A 17862-nucleotide genomic window follows, 5' to 3' on the forward strand; every position below is an offset into this window, starting at 1 on the left:
CCTGGTGATGGGTATTGAGGAGGGCACGTTCTGCATGGAGCACTGGGTGTTATGCACAAACAATGAATCATGGAACACTACATCTAAAACTAATGATGTAATGTATGGGGATTAACATAATAAAAAATTAAAAAAAAAAAAAAAAAGCAAGCCAGAAAAATGAACTGGAAGAGGAGATACATACTAGGCTACAACTGTAATCTACAACATCTGATTTAAAATTTGCTTCATGAAAATAATGCAACATTGTTTCCATATGTTCACTCTGTAAATGTAACAAAATTAAACATACTACAATAAAAATACTGCTTTTATCTGTTTTATACATTACAGTTCCAAGCAAATTCTAGCCCCCTGTAAAAAGGAACTGATTATTTTTGAAATGGTTCAAAATCTAAATGCATTCCAGAGTGTTGTACAAACCAGATTTCCCCTTTATCTTTCCAACAGACAGGATTCTTCTAAGAATGTATTTCAGTCAAAATATAATTATTTGTGAGTATTTGCAAAAAGTTAACCAGTCATCTGCTTTGATTATCTGGAAAGAATGTCAATTACAACTCAAGGATCATCAGTTAGCTGAAGTGAAATGTGATTTTGTACTCAGATTTTATAAACAAGGGATGGTACTGTTTAAAGACCATATTTAATTTTGGATTAATTTCTCATAAGATAAAAAAATTTAAAACTATTACAGCAAAATCATTGAAAGGTGAGGCCTAGGAAAACTAGGGAAATAATAAAAATTTGTTAATGAAGTAATCACAGAACAGTTAGCTCATATTTTATGTTAATATTTATTCATCTTAACAATATTCCTAAGTTTCAAGTCACATAATTCTTTGCTTTTGTGTTCAAATGTAGACTTTTCACACTTATACCTTCAAAAATAAGCTGCATAAATTAGTTGTTTGAGATATTAAATTCATCTGTCCTGACAAAACTCCCTGCTAATTTAGTCATTTAAAGATTTAGCATTTAAAGATTTAACTTACTTCTAAAACTAAAACAGACTACATCTCTCTCAGTGAGAAGAAAACTAACCAATTTATTCAAGATTACTTAGGTACAATTATAATTACAAAATTGCCCTGTTATTCAAAAACAAGAAATTGTAATAAGCCATTAAGTCTTACAATACAGGTATGAATTAACAAACATAACTGAGAACCACTATATCAATAAGTAATGACCACTATATACTTGGCTCAGTTGTTTTTAAAAATAATTCAGCTGTATTTGTCAGATATAGGTCTATTACTCATCATGCCATGACTTTAGGCCTGAGAGGCATACATAAGTACTTATTGGCAATTAAGTTGTATTATGTCCATGTGCAGAAAGGGGTGAACATGGCAGGCCTGATGCTGCTATCTTTAGAAAAGCCTGTTTGCAAGGTTGGCCTTTAGCTGGTGTCTAACAACTTGGATTTTGGGAGTGTTCCCATCGTTCCCTAATTGCTAAGAGTGGCTTACTGTGTCTAAACTGTTTGTGCAAACCATATGGTTTATGCTGAACACCTGCTTTCCTTATGGAAGTCTTGAAATTTTGGTAATGCTAACCAAAGGATGCCCATGTGACCAGCTCCTAATAAAAACTCTGAGGACAAAGTCTCTAATGAGTTTCCCTAATACACAACATTTCACACATGCTGACACAATTCCACACTGGAGGAATTAAGCACATCCTGAGTGACTCTACTGGGAGAGGGCTTGTGGAAGCTTGCGCCTGGTTTCCTCTGAACTTCATCTGATGTGCCTTTTCCCTTTGGCTGTAATAAATCTTAGCCATGAGTATGAATAGGTGATGAGTCCAGTGCAAGGCCAAAGAAGGGGAACTGTACCTTCTCTTTACATTTCTTAGAGTACATAACCTACTCTTATACATAACAGATATGCATCGTATTTGGTGATTTTATATATTTCACCCTCCTAGTATATCTAAGTTAGTTATCTCCACTTCAGTGTTAGTTAACACTGGTGAACTGTTAAATGGCAAAAATATACGTGGTGATAACAGCACCATTCAAACAACAAAGGAAAAGTTTTTGGCAGATACAAGTAATGCAGTTGGATAAAAGATTGATTTCTTTGACCATCTGCAGTCTGCAGTCCTCCAATTTGTTTTAATAATGTTTTAATGTTTACAGGACCGCCTGTAAACATCCTAAAGAATATCCAAAGCATTCCTAATTTGATTTTTTTATCAGTTCATATTATCTTCCGAATTTATAAAATGTAACATATTTAATTGCATGTGACTGACAGAAGAAGACAGGCATTTTATGTTAACTACAGATCTGCGAGGTCTCAAAGAAATGAACAATCCGTGCTTCCTTATGCTTTATAGAATTCCTTTAGAACTAACCCCACCTATATTGGGCAAAAAGACTGCTGTAGAAGACACTAATACAAAAGAAACATTAAAATAAGGTAAAAGAAAGCCCAAAGGATGAAAGGAGTTAGTAAGCAGCAGATACATCTAGGTTAAAGAGAGCTCCAGGCCATCCCTGATGATAGGGTACTTCTTTGGTCTTGATGGGTCATAGAAACAAGAAAAAAAAAGTTATTTTTAAATCTAACTTCGGTATTCAACATGGAAGCTTTATATCAAATGCCAACTATGCAATTCAAAAAAAGGAGCAAAATATAATGAATTTTTACAAAACAGTAATTCAGTGACTCTTTCTCTCATGGACTATTTCCACAAGAAAAACTGTAACACGAGATTGCATACTTTACTTATATGCATTATATAAGTGTATATATGACAAACTATATATAACATATGACACAGTATTACTAACATAGAAAATATAAATTAGCAAAGAGTCAAACATATGCAAAAAGTCATAGAATGAAAAGTAACCTCCAGAGGTCATCAAACCATCTTCCTAAAACATCACAAGTTGGTAACTCCCAGATCCAAGAAAAGCAATGATTCCACCATCACACTTGATGGAAGAGAGTTTGTTTTGGCTTTTGGGAAATGGGAGACCTGGAGAGAGGCATGACATTCTAGAATTTTTCTTCAGTTTCATTCCCAACACAGTCAGTGTTCATTGTATTAACATTTAAAAATACACTTTGGTAATTTTAGTGGCTCTATTTACTGCCAATATCACTGGCAAAAGAAGAATACTATAAAATTTAGTTGTCTATCTAAACGAATTGATTACTTTCTTTTGATATATACTCTACCAACAGTTAATAATCTTATCTAAGTGTATATAACAAGATCAGCATTCTCAATTCTGTATCTAATCTCTAAGTCAAGCCACCTTTACTCATCAAATGAAAGTTAAATTCCAAAAGAAAAGGTGATGAGTACTATTTTTCTACGCAAAACAAACAAAAAACAAAAAAAGTGTATTTTATAGAGACAAAGATTGTCAAGTTGACACCAGTTTAATATGTTACCCAGAAGCTGAGATTTTGTTTCTGGTTATAGTTTTCATTATTTGAAATCACAGTTACTGTGACTTTATAAAAATTCACTGCAGAATAAGAATTCTGAATTGTAAATGAAAATTAAATTTTAGAAGTATTAAGGCATATAACAATGAAACATTCTAAATATTACTGGCTACTTAAGACAAATTTTAATTGTGTTTAAACATAAGATAAAATATGCAACTCAGACTAAATCAGTGTATAGTAAAAACCAATAGTATATATATAGATAATGAAGGTATCATGCAAACTGGTTAAAAATTATAATGAAGAGAGAACTAGTAAGAATATAGCAACCTAGCTGAAATTGATATTCATTAGGGTACTCTTCACATCAATAGGGAGCATTTGGACTCTGTGGTCTTTATCAGTGTCCCAGCTGGTAATGGTTGAAGGTTAATGCCTTACCCCATTCTGTTCAATTTTCTATCCTAATTAGCCCTCCAAATCTATAGCTGTGAGCACCAAGTGTCTGTGCTCAAAAGAAACTAATTAATGCTAGCAAATTAGATCAAGTCCAAAGATCCAACAGCCAAACTCTAAGTTAAATGCTCCTTGTTAATAGGAAGTGTAGCTGTCAATAACTGCTGTTGGTGACTATAATGAGGCATCTTTCTTTCATTGAAAGTGATTTCATTTCTCTTTGTCCTTGGAAAAGCTGTTCCATTCCCTTCACAAACCTAAGTTGCTGGCTGTGTGACCCAGTTCTTATGATCAGCTGGGTTGAAATGACATGCAAAAAATTAAACAGAAAAGCTTTCCTACATAATCAGGTTTAAGGCATTTAGCAGAAAGTCAGATCACTTATTAAAATTCCTGTATCTTTACCCAAGAGCTATACACATAATGCTTTTATATAAATTCCTACAATTATTTAATAAAGCAAAGGCTATAAGTAGTAAATAAACTACAAGGGAAGTGTCCTGATTCTAAATTACATCTAATTGTTCAGTTCAAATGTAGCTCTTCTGCTGCTGCTTAATACCAATGTATGCTCTTTACTAAATCACATGATTAAGCAAGAATACTAAAGAGTACTGTTTTATAATCAATTTTAGATTCTCTAACACTGTTTTAGACCATATGGCCAAAAAAAAAAAATCAATATATGATTATCTATAAAAGATTCAAATATTCAAAAATCAATTGTTATAACATGTTCTAATAGGGACAAATGCATTGCAATAACCCAAGCAGATGTCAAATTTTAAGACGGTTTCAGTCTTCAGAAGATTTTAAGTATATTAAAAAAACTTAACCAATCAACAAACATCCTAAACAACTTAACTTCTGATAAAGAAGCAAAAAATAAACATTTTTTCTGTACCACTCATTATATGATAGTCATTGTGCAACACAAACTTATAAATATTTTAAAGTTATACTCTATTTCTTTCATTTAAAAAAACCCAAAACAGTTTCACTATCTATGAGTAAGCAAAGGCAGTTCTGAAACCCAAACCCAATTTTGCATTTTCATCTGAATCATGTGAGTAAAGCTTTTTTCATTCTAAATATCAGAATAATGTGTTAAAAACAGCATAAATACAGCTCATATTTATAACTTTGAACGAATATATCAGTAATAAGTAAATTTTCCTGGTAGGGAAATTTTAGCCCTATAATTTCATCACACATTGATTTTTATCCTCCCTCACCTGAGTCAGGACAGGTTTTTTTTTTTTTTCAAGTTCTAAGGCAAGGGGAGAATTCTCTCTTCAGACTATCGGCATTACATCTGCCAATTCCAGCTTTGCACCGAGCCCTGTCTGCAGGTGGCAATGGGTTAGTTTCTCCTGACACCGGGGGGTGTGGGTGGAAGGAACCTTCCTTCCTGATTAAACAACTAATTCACAGTGAAAGCAAAACTAGTATCATAGAATGATACTAAGTAATTATTGATAACATTATTTATGGATGGATTTAACTTAAATCTTATGAATGGATTTGAAACTGGAATAGGTCATAATAAGTCATCTAAGAAACAGAAAGGACCATCACACAATGTCCATTCTGAGGAATTACTCTTCTTTTACTGCTTCAATCCATGGATTCCAAAGGTCATTCTCTGAGAACACCATCAGAGGGACAGAAATGTTCCCGGCATCCAAACATTACTGACATGGTCCCAAAACCACAGTTGACACAGCCTGGCTCCCCTGTAGAGAAACCTGCTGTGGAATTACAGCCCATCATCCTCACAAAGAATCACTGAGGTCCCTCAAGGAAGAAGACTACAGGGAAAGGTGAAGAAGGGAGACAGGAAACAGCCTACATCAGCAAAAATTATACTACTATTTCTTTTAGACGGCCATTCCAAGAGGTAGATTTGTTTAAAAAGACATTTCTACAGTAATATTGCCATCTGCTTTTCTAATGACCCTCCATATATGGCCTCATTTTTCACCTTCCACTGCTTTGTTTACATGTTTTCACAAAATATTATATACTAATCAACAGCATCTCTCTAGATTTACAGAATACAGAAGTATCTCATGTTAAGAAACATTTTCTAAAGAAAATATGCGTACGTGGGTGCCTAATGCATGCATTTACATAAATATCTTCCATTTAGAAATGTAAAATATAGAAAAGTAAAAAAATAAAAAACAAAAAGACTCACTGTAAGTACTACTGAGATTCCATTAACAATTCAGTAATAGACAATGGCACCAAAGAAAATCACCTTAGAATATGTATCTATAAGAATATGTTGATGAAGAAAAAACAGGTACATGTTACATTTGAGGTTTCTCTTTCCCTATCAAAATCACCAGAATAACTTGTTTCTCTAAAATACTCATAACCAAGTTTTTCTCTATATATGCAACTGTACTTCTGGGAAAAAAAATTTTTACTAGTAATTTGGGAGAATATTTTTAAATTGTAAATGAATTGAACACCGTCTGGAAGTTCTGAAAGCTGAAATACTGGTATCTCCGTGAAAGGGTGAGAAGCAATTCATACATATTAATTCATTCACTACTTGACTCTGAGGCTAAGGATTAAATTCAGATCATATTATAAAAAATGTATTTGATATTTATATGAATATTTGAATCTTACCTTGAACTCGTTCAGAACATCTCTCTCGGGCTTTTTCTCTCATTATTTTAGGAATCAAAACATCCTTTTCGACGTGTCTGAGATGCTGCCCTGGGGGGAAAAAAAAAAGATCTTTCTTTAATATAGTGAAGTCTCACGTAAATCACCAGTTTAGGGAAAAAATAAGCACTCTGGTTTACTCGAAATGAAAACCTATACAAATATACTAAAAACTGACTCTTACAACCTCATAAAATTGTGATTATTTTAGTCAGTAAAAATCATTCTAAGTATTTTTTATATACAACAGAAAAAAATGTGGGACACAAGCAGTATGTTTCTAAAAATTTCTACAAGCTATATTGCAACACTTGTATTTGATAACATATTCCATGCAGTCTTGTCAAAATTAAAGTCATAAACTAAAACATATAATTTTTGGGACGCCTGGGTGGCTCAGTCGGTTAAGCGGCTGCCTTCAGCTCAGGTCATGATCCGGGGGTCCTGGGATCGAGTCCCACGTCAGGATCCCTGCTCATGGCAGGGAGCCTACTTCTCCCTTTCCCTCTGCCTGCCACTCCCCCTGCTTGTGCTCTCTCTCTGACAAATAAAATAAAATCTTTAAAAAAAATAAATAAAACATTATAATTTTCCTTCTTAATATAATCCACAAAAAGGATTTTTATCAATACAGAGATTCAAGGATAAATGAAGAGATCCAAGATTAAGAGACACATGAGTAGTTTCTCAACCCAGTAATAAGACTAGCCTAAGAAAGAACTAGCAGAAGAAAAAGTAGAACTACACGTGCATATAAAAACACAGCACGTGAGACTTCTGTGCATTTTAAACAAAACAACCACAATTAGACTAAAACGGTAGACAGAGCACCTACTCCAGAGACCTACCAGCTCTTTAAATTAATAGAGTCCTGAAAAACAAAGGGTAGATGTCCTCAGAGAAACCAAATAATCAGGAATCTCTTTGAAAGACAAAAGGCAGATGAGATCAGATTAAAGGAGGTAATCATATACTCAAGACTTTTTCCCCAGGAAAAAACTGATGCCCAAAGTGGAGACTGCTCCATGCACTGAAGCAGCAAAAATGCGAAGAGACTTCCCTGAAGGATACCAAAACATTATTGGTTGAAATGCCTCTGTAGGAGCAAGTGGGTCACCTCTTCTGCTGCCTTTAGACCATGGGTAAAAAATAAATACGTGTATTTACCCCCAAAGGATCAGGAAGTTTCCCAGTATCTAGGGACACCTAGGAAAACCAGGAACCCCTAAACTTTTCCTGGTACTATGCAATTCTCAACCACCTCTGGAATACAGGCAACTATGAACTGAGAGTATTTGCAGAGAGTGTAAAAGGGCATCTCAAAAAGCAAACAAAATCAACAACAGCCAAGAACCACCTAAATTGGGAGGGACAACACAGTTAAAGGGGGAAACCAAATGTAATTAATCAAGAAATATCCAAATCTTGGAGAGTTAAAAGAGTAAAAAAAAAAAAAAAGGATTTTAAAGTATAATAAATAGACTGAGGCAAATAAAAAGACATGAGTCCTCAGAAAGAAATGGATTAGAGATTACCTACGCGAACTCTGAAGAAATATCTGAAGGTCAAAACTCCTAAAAGCTTCAAAAGGGAGAAAACAATATCCACACAGAGTAATGAGAATCAGATTTACATCACGTTTCACTGGCAAGACTTGGATACATGAAGACAATGGAGAAATAACTTCAAAGCTCTGAGAGTGAATTACTTTACATCCAAGGGTTCCAAAGCCAATTAAGAGTGCAGTTAAAGATATTTTCAGGTATGCAGGGACTGAAACCTCTTGCAAATCCTACTGAAATGAAGTGACCCCTATTGTTGTGCAACAAGCCATCAATCAAACTTAGTGGTGTAAAACAATTTGTTATGCTTGGAGAGCCAACAGGCTAGAACTTCAGAAAGGTAAAGCAGAATTGACTCTTCTCTGCCTCACAGTATCTTGGGGCTTCCTCTAGGAAGAGTCAAATGATTGGCATTGGGCGCCTGGGTGGCTCAGTCGTTAAGCATCTGCCTTCGGCTCAGGTCATGATCCCAGGGTCCTGGGATTGAGTCCCACATCGGGCTCCCTGCTCGGCGGGAGGACTGCTTCTCCCTCTCCCACTCTCCCGGCTTATGTTCCTGCTCTTGCTGTCTCTCTCTCTGTCAGATAAATAAATAAAATCTTTAAAAAAAAAAAAAAAGACTGGCATTGACATCAACAGCTGCAAAAGCTGAAGCTGGAGGATCTACTTTCAAGATGACTTCTTTCTTCACTTATGTATTTGATCTCTGGGCTGGAATGGCTGATGAATGGGCTCAGTGAGGACTGTAAACTAGAGCAGCTATGCATAGCTTCCCCATGGGGTTTGGCTTCTCACAGTGCAGCAGGTAGGTCCTGAGAGGGAGCAATCTAAGAAGGAATGTCTAGAGAGCAAGCAGTTCCAAGAAAACCAAGTGAAAGCAGTCTGGCCTTTCCTGACCCTGTCATAGAAGCCAGGAAGCATCATTCCTACAGCACTACATTGATCAAGTCACTAAGGACAGGCTATACTCAAGTGCAGGGGAATGAAGACTCCATTCTTTCTTGCAAGGCCACATTACAGAAGAGCATAAGGAATGGAAGATAATGTTGTGACCTTCTTTGTAAAACAAAATGTGCCATAACAAGTAATAAAGAATATACCCTGATAAAATAAAAACGAATCCATGATGTACAAATGTGAAATATATAAAACATATTAGAAAAACATATTTAAATTTACATATTAAAATTGTAAAATACTTGAACCATATTATCAACTACTTTGACCCATTCACAGAATATTCCTCTTAATAACAGCTGAATATTAACCAAGATAAACCAGACTCTGTACTATGAAACAAATCTCAGTAAATTTAAAATAATTCAAATCATACAAAGTATGTTCCCTGACACCAATGTAATTAAGTTAAAAATCAGTAACAGAAAAATGTCTTGATAATCTCCAAATATTTGGAAACTAAATAACACACTTTTAAATAACCCAAGGGTCTAAGAAATTAAAAGTGAAATAAAGTATTTTGAAATAAATGAAAGTAAAACCTATAATTTGTGTGATGTAGTTAAAACAGTACTGAGAGGAAAATCTGTAGCACTAAAAGCCCACACTTAAGAAGGATGGTCTTAAATCAATGACATAAGCTTCCACCATGAGAAACCAGAAAAAGAATAAACTAAACACAAAATAAATAATAAAGATCAAAGTCAAAATCAATAAACTGGAAAATAAAATAATAGAAGAAAGGAAACCAAAGCTGATTCTTTGCAAAGATTATTAAAATTGATAAGTCACTAGCCAGGAAAAAAAAGAGATATCACAAACATTAGAAATGACACAGTTTTAAATGATAATAATCTTTTCAAATATTTTTTAAATGGAGGCCAATAAAATTGACAGCACAAACAACCAAAGGTAACTCGAGAAGACGGAGATAGATAACCACGATAGCCCTGTATCTACTGAGGAAATTGAATCTGTATTTAAAAGCTTTCTCCCAAAAAATAATTCCAGACATAGGTAGCCTCATGTGAATTTGACCAAACATTTAAAAAAGAAATAATACCAATTCCATACAAACGCTTACAGAAAATTGAAGTTTACCCTGATACCAAAACCAGGCAAAGACATTACAAGAAAACTACAATCCAATATCTCATCAACATAGATGCAAAAATCTTAATGAAAAATTAGCAAATTAAATCCAATAATATAAAAAAGGATACTACATCATGACTAAATAAGGTCTATCCTAGGATTGCAAGATTTACTTAACATTCAAAAATTGATAAATGTAATGCAACAGACTAAAAAGCTAAAAAAGGAAACACACATGGTTATAATAGACACAGAAGATAGATCTGACAAAATCCAACAACCATTCCTAATAAAATCTTCCAGTAAAGTAGAAACAGAAGGAAACTTCCTTGACATGATAAATAACAGCTACAGAAAAAAACCCACTAACATATTTATTAGTGAACACCAAAAGTTTTCCCCCCAAATAGGGAACAAGGTAAAGAAGTCTGCTTTTGCCACTTCTATTTAACATTATACTTGATGTTCTAGACAGTGTAATAAAGTAAGAAAAATAAAAGGCTTCTGGATTGAAAAGAAATAAAACTGTAGCTATTCAAAGGTAATATGATCATCTATCTAGAAAATTCAATAGAATCTACAAAAAAAGCTACTAGAACGAATCAGTGAGTTCAGCAAGGTTTCCAGATATACGATTAATATACAAAAATCAAATGGAGATGACATTATTAAAAAATAGCTTTTTAAAAAATGAACAAAGGCTCAGGGACCTGCAAGACCAAAAAAAGAAATCTAGCACTTATTTTACCAGAGTCTCAGAAAAAAAGGAAAAAGAATGCAGAGACAAAAAAATATTTGAAGAAATAATAGCTGAATCCTTTCCATATGAGGAAAAGACATAAACCTATTAAGAAAAACAGTTAAAAACCCCAAAAAACACACACCTAGACACATCACAATCAAACTTCTGAAAATGAAAGGCAAAGAAAAATCTTCAAAGCATCAGAGAGAAATAAAGGACAAAGATTCAAAAGACAAAGGATTTCTCATCAGAAACCACAGACGTCAGAAGGAAGTGCATAATATTTTCAAGTACTAAAGAAAAGAACTGTCAATCAAGAATTCTATATCCATCAAACATTCTTTAGGATTGAAGATAAAATAAAGACAACTCAGATGAAGGGAAGCTAAGGTAATTTCTTGCAAACAGACCTACTTTCAAAGAATGGCTAGAGGAAGTTATTCAAACAGGAAGGATATGATAACAAGAGGTAACTCAGAACAACAGGAATGAAGAAAAGGCAACAGAAAGGTAAATAAACTACTCTTGAGTTTTAAATATTATTTTTGACAGAAGCAAAAATCATAGCATTCTCAATGTATATAGAGGTAATATTAAGGATGACTATACCATAAAGGGGAGACGGTAAAGCAACTTTGGTGATAGCAAGATTATCTATATTCCACTTAAATGATAAAATGTTCACACTGGGAGACCATAATAAACTATGTACATACAGTGTAATCTTTAAAACAACCACTAAAAAAAAATTTTTTTAAACACTAGATAAATCAAATGGAGTATCAACAGATTGAAAGTATTTTCTCTGACCATAATGGAATCAACTAGATACCAAGAACAAAAAGTAGCAGGAAAATCTCCTAACACTTGGAAACTAAATAGCACTCTTCTAAATAACTCATAGATCAAAGAAGAAGTATCAAGGAGAGTAGAAGAATACAGTGACCTGAATGAAAATAAAAACAAAATTTACTAAAGGTTCTAAGACAAAGCTAAAGCTTGTAGTGCAATTTATAGCAATAAATGTTCACATTTAAGAAGAAAGTCTCAAACTAATAATCTGTGCTTCTATCTGACAAAATTAGAGAAAGGACAAAAAGAACCTAAAACAAGCAAATAAAAAAATAAAAATAAGAGCAGAATTCAGTAAAATTGACAATAGGGAAACAAATGAGATAATCATACTGAAGTGTTTTTGTTGTTGTTTTAGAAAAATCAATAAAATTGGCCCAGATGGCTTCACTGACAAAGTCTCTGAAATATTTATAGGACAAATAGAACCAACTCTATAGTCTCTTCCCAGTATATTTTATGAGATCAGCATTACTCTAATATCAAAAGCAAAGGCAGTATTAAAAAGACAAAAAAAAAAAACAAAAAAACACAGACCAATATTCCTCATGAATATAGACTCAAAAATTCTCAACAAAGTATTAGCAAATCAAATCCAGCAATATAGAAAAAGAAAAATACACCATATCAAGTTGGATTTATTCCAAGATACAAGGTTGGTTCACTATTTGAAAATCAATCAATGTGATCTATTATATTAACAGTCTAAAAAAAGAAAACCATATGATCACATCAATTGAAGGAAAAAAATTTAATAAATACCATTCATTAAAAACAAACAAAACTTTCAATAATAAAAAGGAACTTCTTCAAGCTACAGAGTGTCTGCAAAAATCCTATAGCTAAAAAGTCCTATACCACACTTAATGTAAAACACTGAATGTTTTCCTTGTAAGAAGAGGAACATGGAGTAAAACTGCATACAACTATACATAAACATATGCATGTATATAAAAACTGGTGAAAACTGAAGAGATCTATATTCTAGGTATAGTATTATACCAACTTCAGTTTCCTGCTTTTGATTTTTTTTATTTTAGTTTAGTTTTATTATGTTAGTCACCATACAGTACATCATTAGTTTTTGATGTACTGTTCCATGATTCATTGTTTTCATTTAACACCCAGTGCTCCATGCAATACGTGCCCTCCTTAATACCCATCACCGGGCTAACCCATCCCCCTCCCCCCTCCCCTCTAGAACCCTCAGTTTGTTTCTCGGAATCCACAGTCTCTCATGGTTCGTCTCCCCTCCAATTCCCCCCACTTCATTTTTCCCTTCCTTCTCCTAATGTCCTCCATGCTATTCCTTATGTTCCACAAATACTGCTTTTGATATTATACTACAGTTATACAAGAGACCACCATTGAGGGAAGCAGCATGAAGGGCATGTAGGACTTTCTATAGTATTTTTTGCAACTTCCTGTGAGTCTCTGATTGTTTCAAAATAAAAAGTTAAAGGAAAAAAACTTCTATAAGAAATCATAGGGGAAAATCTTCATGACCCAGCATTAAACAAAGAGTTGTTATACATGACACCAACTCATGATCCATAAAAGAAAAAAAAAAAAAACCAATAAATTCAAACTTCATCCAAATTAAAACTTTCACTCTACAAAAACTGCTCTTAGGAAGATAAAGAACGCCACATAGTGGGAAAAAATTATTCACAAATTTCATACCTGATAAAGGACTTGCATCCAATATATAAAGGCTTTTTTAAACTTCAACAGTAAGAAAACAATCCATTTGGAAATGGGCAAAAGACTTGAACAAACACTATACAAGGAGATATAAGGATAGCGAAGAAACGTTAAGAGATGCTTAACTCATTAGTCATTGGGGAAATCCAAAATAAAGTTACAAAAGTTACCATTAAAGACGTATTAAGATGGCTAAAAGAAAAAAAGTAATAATACTAACAAGGATGCAGAGTAACTGGATCTCTTAGACATTCCCAGTGGGAACATTAAATGGTATATAGGCACTCTGGAAGATAATCAGGCAGTTTCTTATAAAGTTAAACATACATTTACCATATAACCCAGCAAACACACTCGTCAGGATTTATTCAAGAAATGAAAATATGTTCACACAAAAACCTGTGCACAGATGTTCACTGTGGCTTTACCTGTAATAGCCAAAACATGCAGTTAACCCAAAAGTACTTCAAAAGGTGAATGAATAAACAGTTCAAGACAATGAAATATTACTCAGCAATAAAACAGAATGAACTATTGATACACAACAGCAACAGCAACTTGGATGGATCTCAAGCGCATTATATTGTATGAAAAAAAGACCATCTCAAAGGGCTACACGTTAGGATTCCATTTATATAACATCCTTAAAGTAACATAATTAGGGTGATGGAAAACAGATCACTGGTTGCCAGTAGTTCAGAAGTTCCTCCATACTGAGGAAGCAGTATGACTATTAAAAGCAAGCATGAGGGGTTTCCTTTGTGCTGATAAAACAGTTATGTATGCTGTGATCATGGTTACTTGACTATTCACAGACAATAAAATATCATAACTACACACACACACACACACACACACACACAGACCCCATGTAAAGTTTGGTAAAATTCAACTAAGATATGTATCTGAGTTAGCATACTAATGTCAATTCCTGATTTCCTTAGGTACAATTAATTATAGCAGGGTGTCCCAGCTTTTTTCCATTTTTACTCTAGAAGAGGCTTTTTAGAGATTTTTTTTTCTAATGCCCCCATGAACTGTTAATACCACAGACACACTATCTATTTATATGCTGCATGTATAACAGTAGTTCATACATTAAAAGAGCAAGATTTTCTCCCTCCAATAACAATTTTTGCCCCTTTGAAGGCAATATCATACTCACTGAAGACCTGTACTATGGTTAATGAGAGACAGTATCATTAGGAAAAGCTGGAGAAAAGGAACATAAAAACTGCCATGTTTTGCAGCTTGATGCATTAAACTATTTCAAAAACAAAGCTATAATTTTAAAAAGCTTAAAAATGTCGAAGAATAAAGGACTAGAATAACCAAAACAACGTTAAAATAGAAGAACAAATTGGGATGACTTACACTACCTGATTTCAAGTGATTGCAAGTCTCACTACAAAGCTACAGCAATCAAAGTGGTGTAATACTGGTATAATTAGGATAAACAAATAGATTCATGTAACAAAATAGAGTCCAGAAATGTTTCCACCTATATACAGTCACTTTATTTTGACAGATTCACCAAGGTTACTGAATGAAGAAATAAAAGCAATATTTTTAAAATATTTTATTTATTTGAGAAAGCGAGAAAGAGAAAGAGAGAGAGGGCACGAGCAGGGAGGAGGGGCAGAGAGAGAGAAGCAGACTCTTTGCTGAGCAGGGAGCCCGACGTGGGACTCGATCCCAGGTCCCTGAGATCATGACCTGAGCCAAAGGCAGATGCTTAACCGAATGAGCCACCCAGGCACCCAATAAAAGCATTTTCAACAAATGGTGGTAGACCTGGATAAAAATGGAGGGGGGGAAAAAAAAATCAGCCTAAACCTGATCTCCTACTTCACAGTACCCACAAAAACTAAGTTGCCACAGATCATAAACCTAAATATAAAAACTATAACTATTAAACCAAAAAAAACTTCAATTCCTCAGAGTAAAGATTTTTTTTGTTAAAGAAGACACAAAGGCACTAAACAGAAGAAAAAAAGATAAATTTCATCAAATATAAAATCTGTTCATTGAAAAACACCATGAATAAAATTAAAAGGCAAGCCAGGAGAAAGCGTTCACAGTAGATAGACAGACAGATAGTACAGAAATAGGTACAGGGCACCTGGGTGGCTCAGTCGTTAAGCATCTGCCTTTGGCTCAGGTCATGATCCCAGGGTCCTGGGATCAAGTACCGCATTGGGCTCCCTGCTCAGCGGGAAGCCTGCCTCTCCCTCTGCCCCTCATCTCACTCCTGCTCTCTCTTTCTCTCTCTCAAATAAATAAAATCTTAAAAAAAATAGGTACAGATCTATATCTATATATATAGATACATACATATATTTGACAAAGGACTTGAATTTAGCATATATAAAGAACTCCTACATATCAATAACAAAGTATAAACAACCAAATAAAAAACCCAATAAAAAAGGGACAAAAGGTGTGAATGGATTCCTCAAAAATATATACAAATTGTAAATATTTAGATGAACAGGTGTTCAAAATCATCCGTCATTAAGAAAATGCAAATGAACCCCATTATACCATTTCACACCCACAAGAATGACTAAAATTAAAAATACTGACAACACCAAATGTCAGAACATGGAGCAACTGGAACTTTCATCTATTGCTGGTAAGAGTGTGAAGAGATTAACTTCTCTGAAAAGCTAATCATTAAGTTATAGTTAAATATACACCCAACCTACTTTCCACTCCTAGGTATTCATTCACCCAACGTAAATGACAACACACTTCCAGAAAATGACTTGTACAAGTCTGTTTATGGAAGCATTCATACTAGCCCCAAATTGGAAACAACCTAAATGCTCAACTGAATACTACTCAGCAATACAAAAGAACTAACAACCGATACACTCAGCATGGGTGGAGCTCAAGAACTCTGTTGAGGACAAGCCAGGCACAAGAATAAATACTACATGGTTCTAGAACATGAAAAACTCGGTGGTGATGAAGAATAGAACACTGGTTATCTATGGGAGTTGAGAAGGGTATTCTCTGGGGGATGTCTTGATTTGCTCATATACATTATCAAAACTTACAATCTATAAACTTCACTGCATATTTTACCTCAATTTATAATATATTAGCTTTAAAACAGGATAAACATCTGCACTCATAATGGGTGATTTTAACACATAGCTTTAAATAATTAAGTAGAGAAAAAGGTCTATAATTTTCTCCTTGAAGATACTGTTAATCTTTTACTAGATTCATTTCTACTGGTAAAGGTAACTTTTCATAAGTAACATGTAATTATTTGTTGCTGGTTTCACTTGAACTTTTTATATTGTCCTTACAGCCAACATAATCTCACTTAACTCTCATTAGTTCTAATAAATTGGCCATAGTCTCTTCTAATTTCTATGGAGACAATCACTGGGACCGCTCTGCTCTTACTTTTTAAATTCTTACTGGCTATGTCCTTTAGAAAAATGATGGGTAGAACACTAACAGCACCTCTGTTTTGGATGCTCAAATTCCGTTTAGAATTTTTATAGTTATCTTCATGTTGAGATTTGCCTATGATTTTCTTCTGTGTTGCTTTGGTATCACAGTTACATTATTTAAATAAACTAGGGACCTATCTCTTCCCTTATATTCTCTGGAACATTCTGTATAAAATAAAGATCATTATCAGTTCCTTTAAAGTTTGGTAGAAACTACCTGTGATTGTCAGTTTTATGAATCAACTTGGCTAGGCTATAGTCTCCAGTTATTCAAACAAATACTAATCCAGGTATTGCTGGGAAGGTAGTTGGCAGATGTGATTAAAGTCTATTCTCAGTTGATTTTAAGTAAAAGAGATTATCCTAGATAATCTGGGTGGGCCTGAAAAGCTTGAAGAACAGAACTGAGATTTTCCTAAAGAATTCCTTCTGTAAACTGCAGCTTCAGCTCAGAACCAAGAGTTCCAATGCTGATAGCCATTCTTCCCCATAGCCTGGCCTGCCCTACACTTCAGACTTGCCCAACTAGCTTCCGCATTCACATGACCTAGTATCTGGCCTTAATGTCTGCGTGTACGTACCTACACACAGTAGCCCTGTGGTCTCTGAACTCTTGACTGATACACCAGCTATTAGGGCCTAGGTCTTCAGTATGTCTGTGTGAGACAGACAGACACAGAGTTTTAACTACTAATTCAATTTTCTAAGGGCTTTTTATTTATTCTTTAGCCAGCTGCAGTTTTAGTAAATTTACAGTTCTCAAGGAAACTATCCATTTCATCAAACTTTCCAAATAATGATATGAAGATACTCACATGATTTTTTTCTTTACCACACCTATAGTGGCATCCCAATTTTCATTGCCTATGCCAGGGTTCAACAAGTTATTTCTAGTTAAGGACCAGACTTGTGAATATTTAAGC

General features: G+C 34.2%; 1 protein-coding gene across 1 annotated transcript in view; it reads right to left on the minus strand.

The window, feature by feature from the left end:
* Positions 1-17862, minus strand: part of CMC1 (C-X9-C motif containing 1) — an 84794-nt gene that overhangs the window by 52947 nt on the left and 13985 nt on the right. Inside the window, exon 2 of the mRNA XM_006741645.3 lies at positions 6519-6608. Within this exon, the coding sequence (XP_006741708.1) occupies positions 6519-6608 (90 nt within the window). The remainder of the gene's footprint in view (positions 1-6518; positions 6609-17862) is intronic.

This window comes from Leptonychotes weddellii, chromosome 1, assembly GCF_054177405.1.
Source record: "Leptonychotes weddellii isolate Sample4059 chromosome 1, ASM5417740v2, whole genome shotgun sequence".
NCBI classification, from domain to species: Eukaryota; Metazoa; Chordata; class Mammalia; order Carnivora; family Phocidae; genus Leptonychotes; species Leptonychotes weddellii.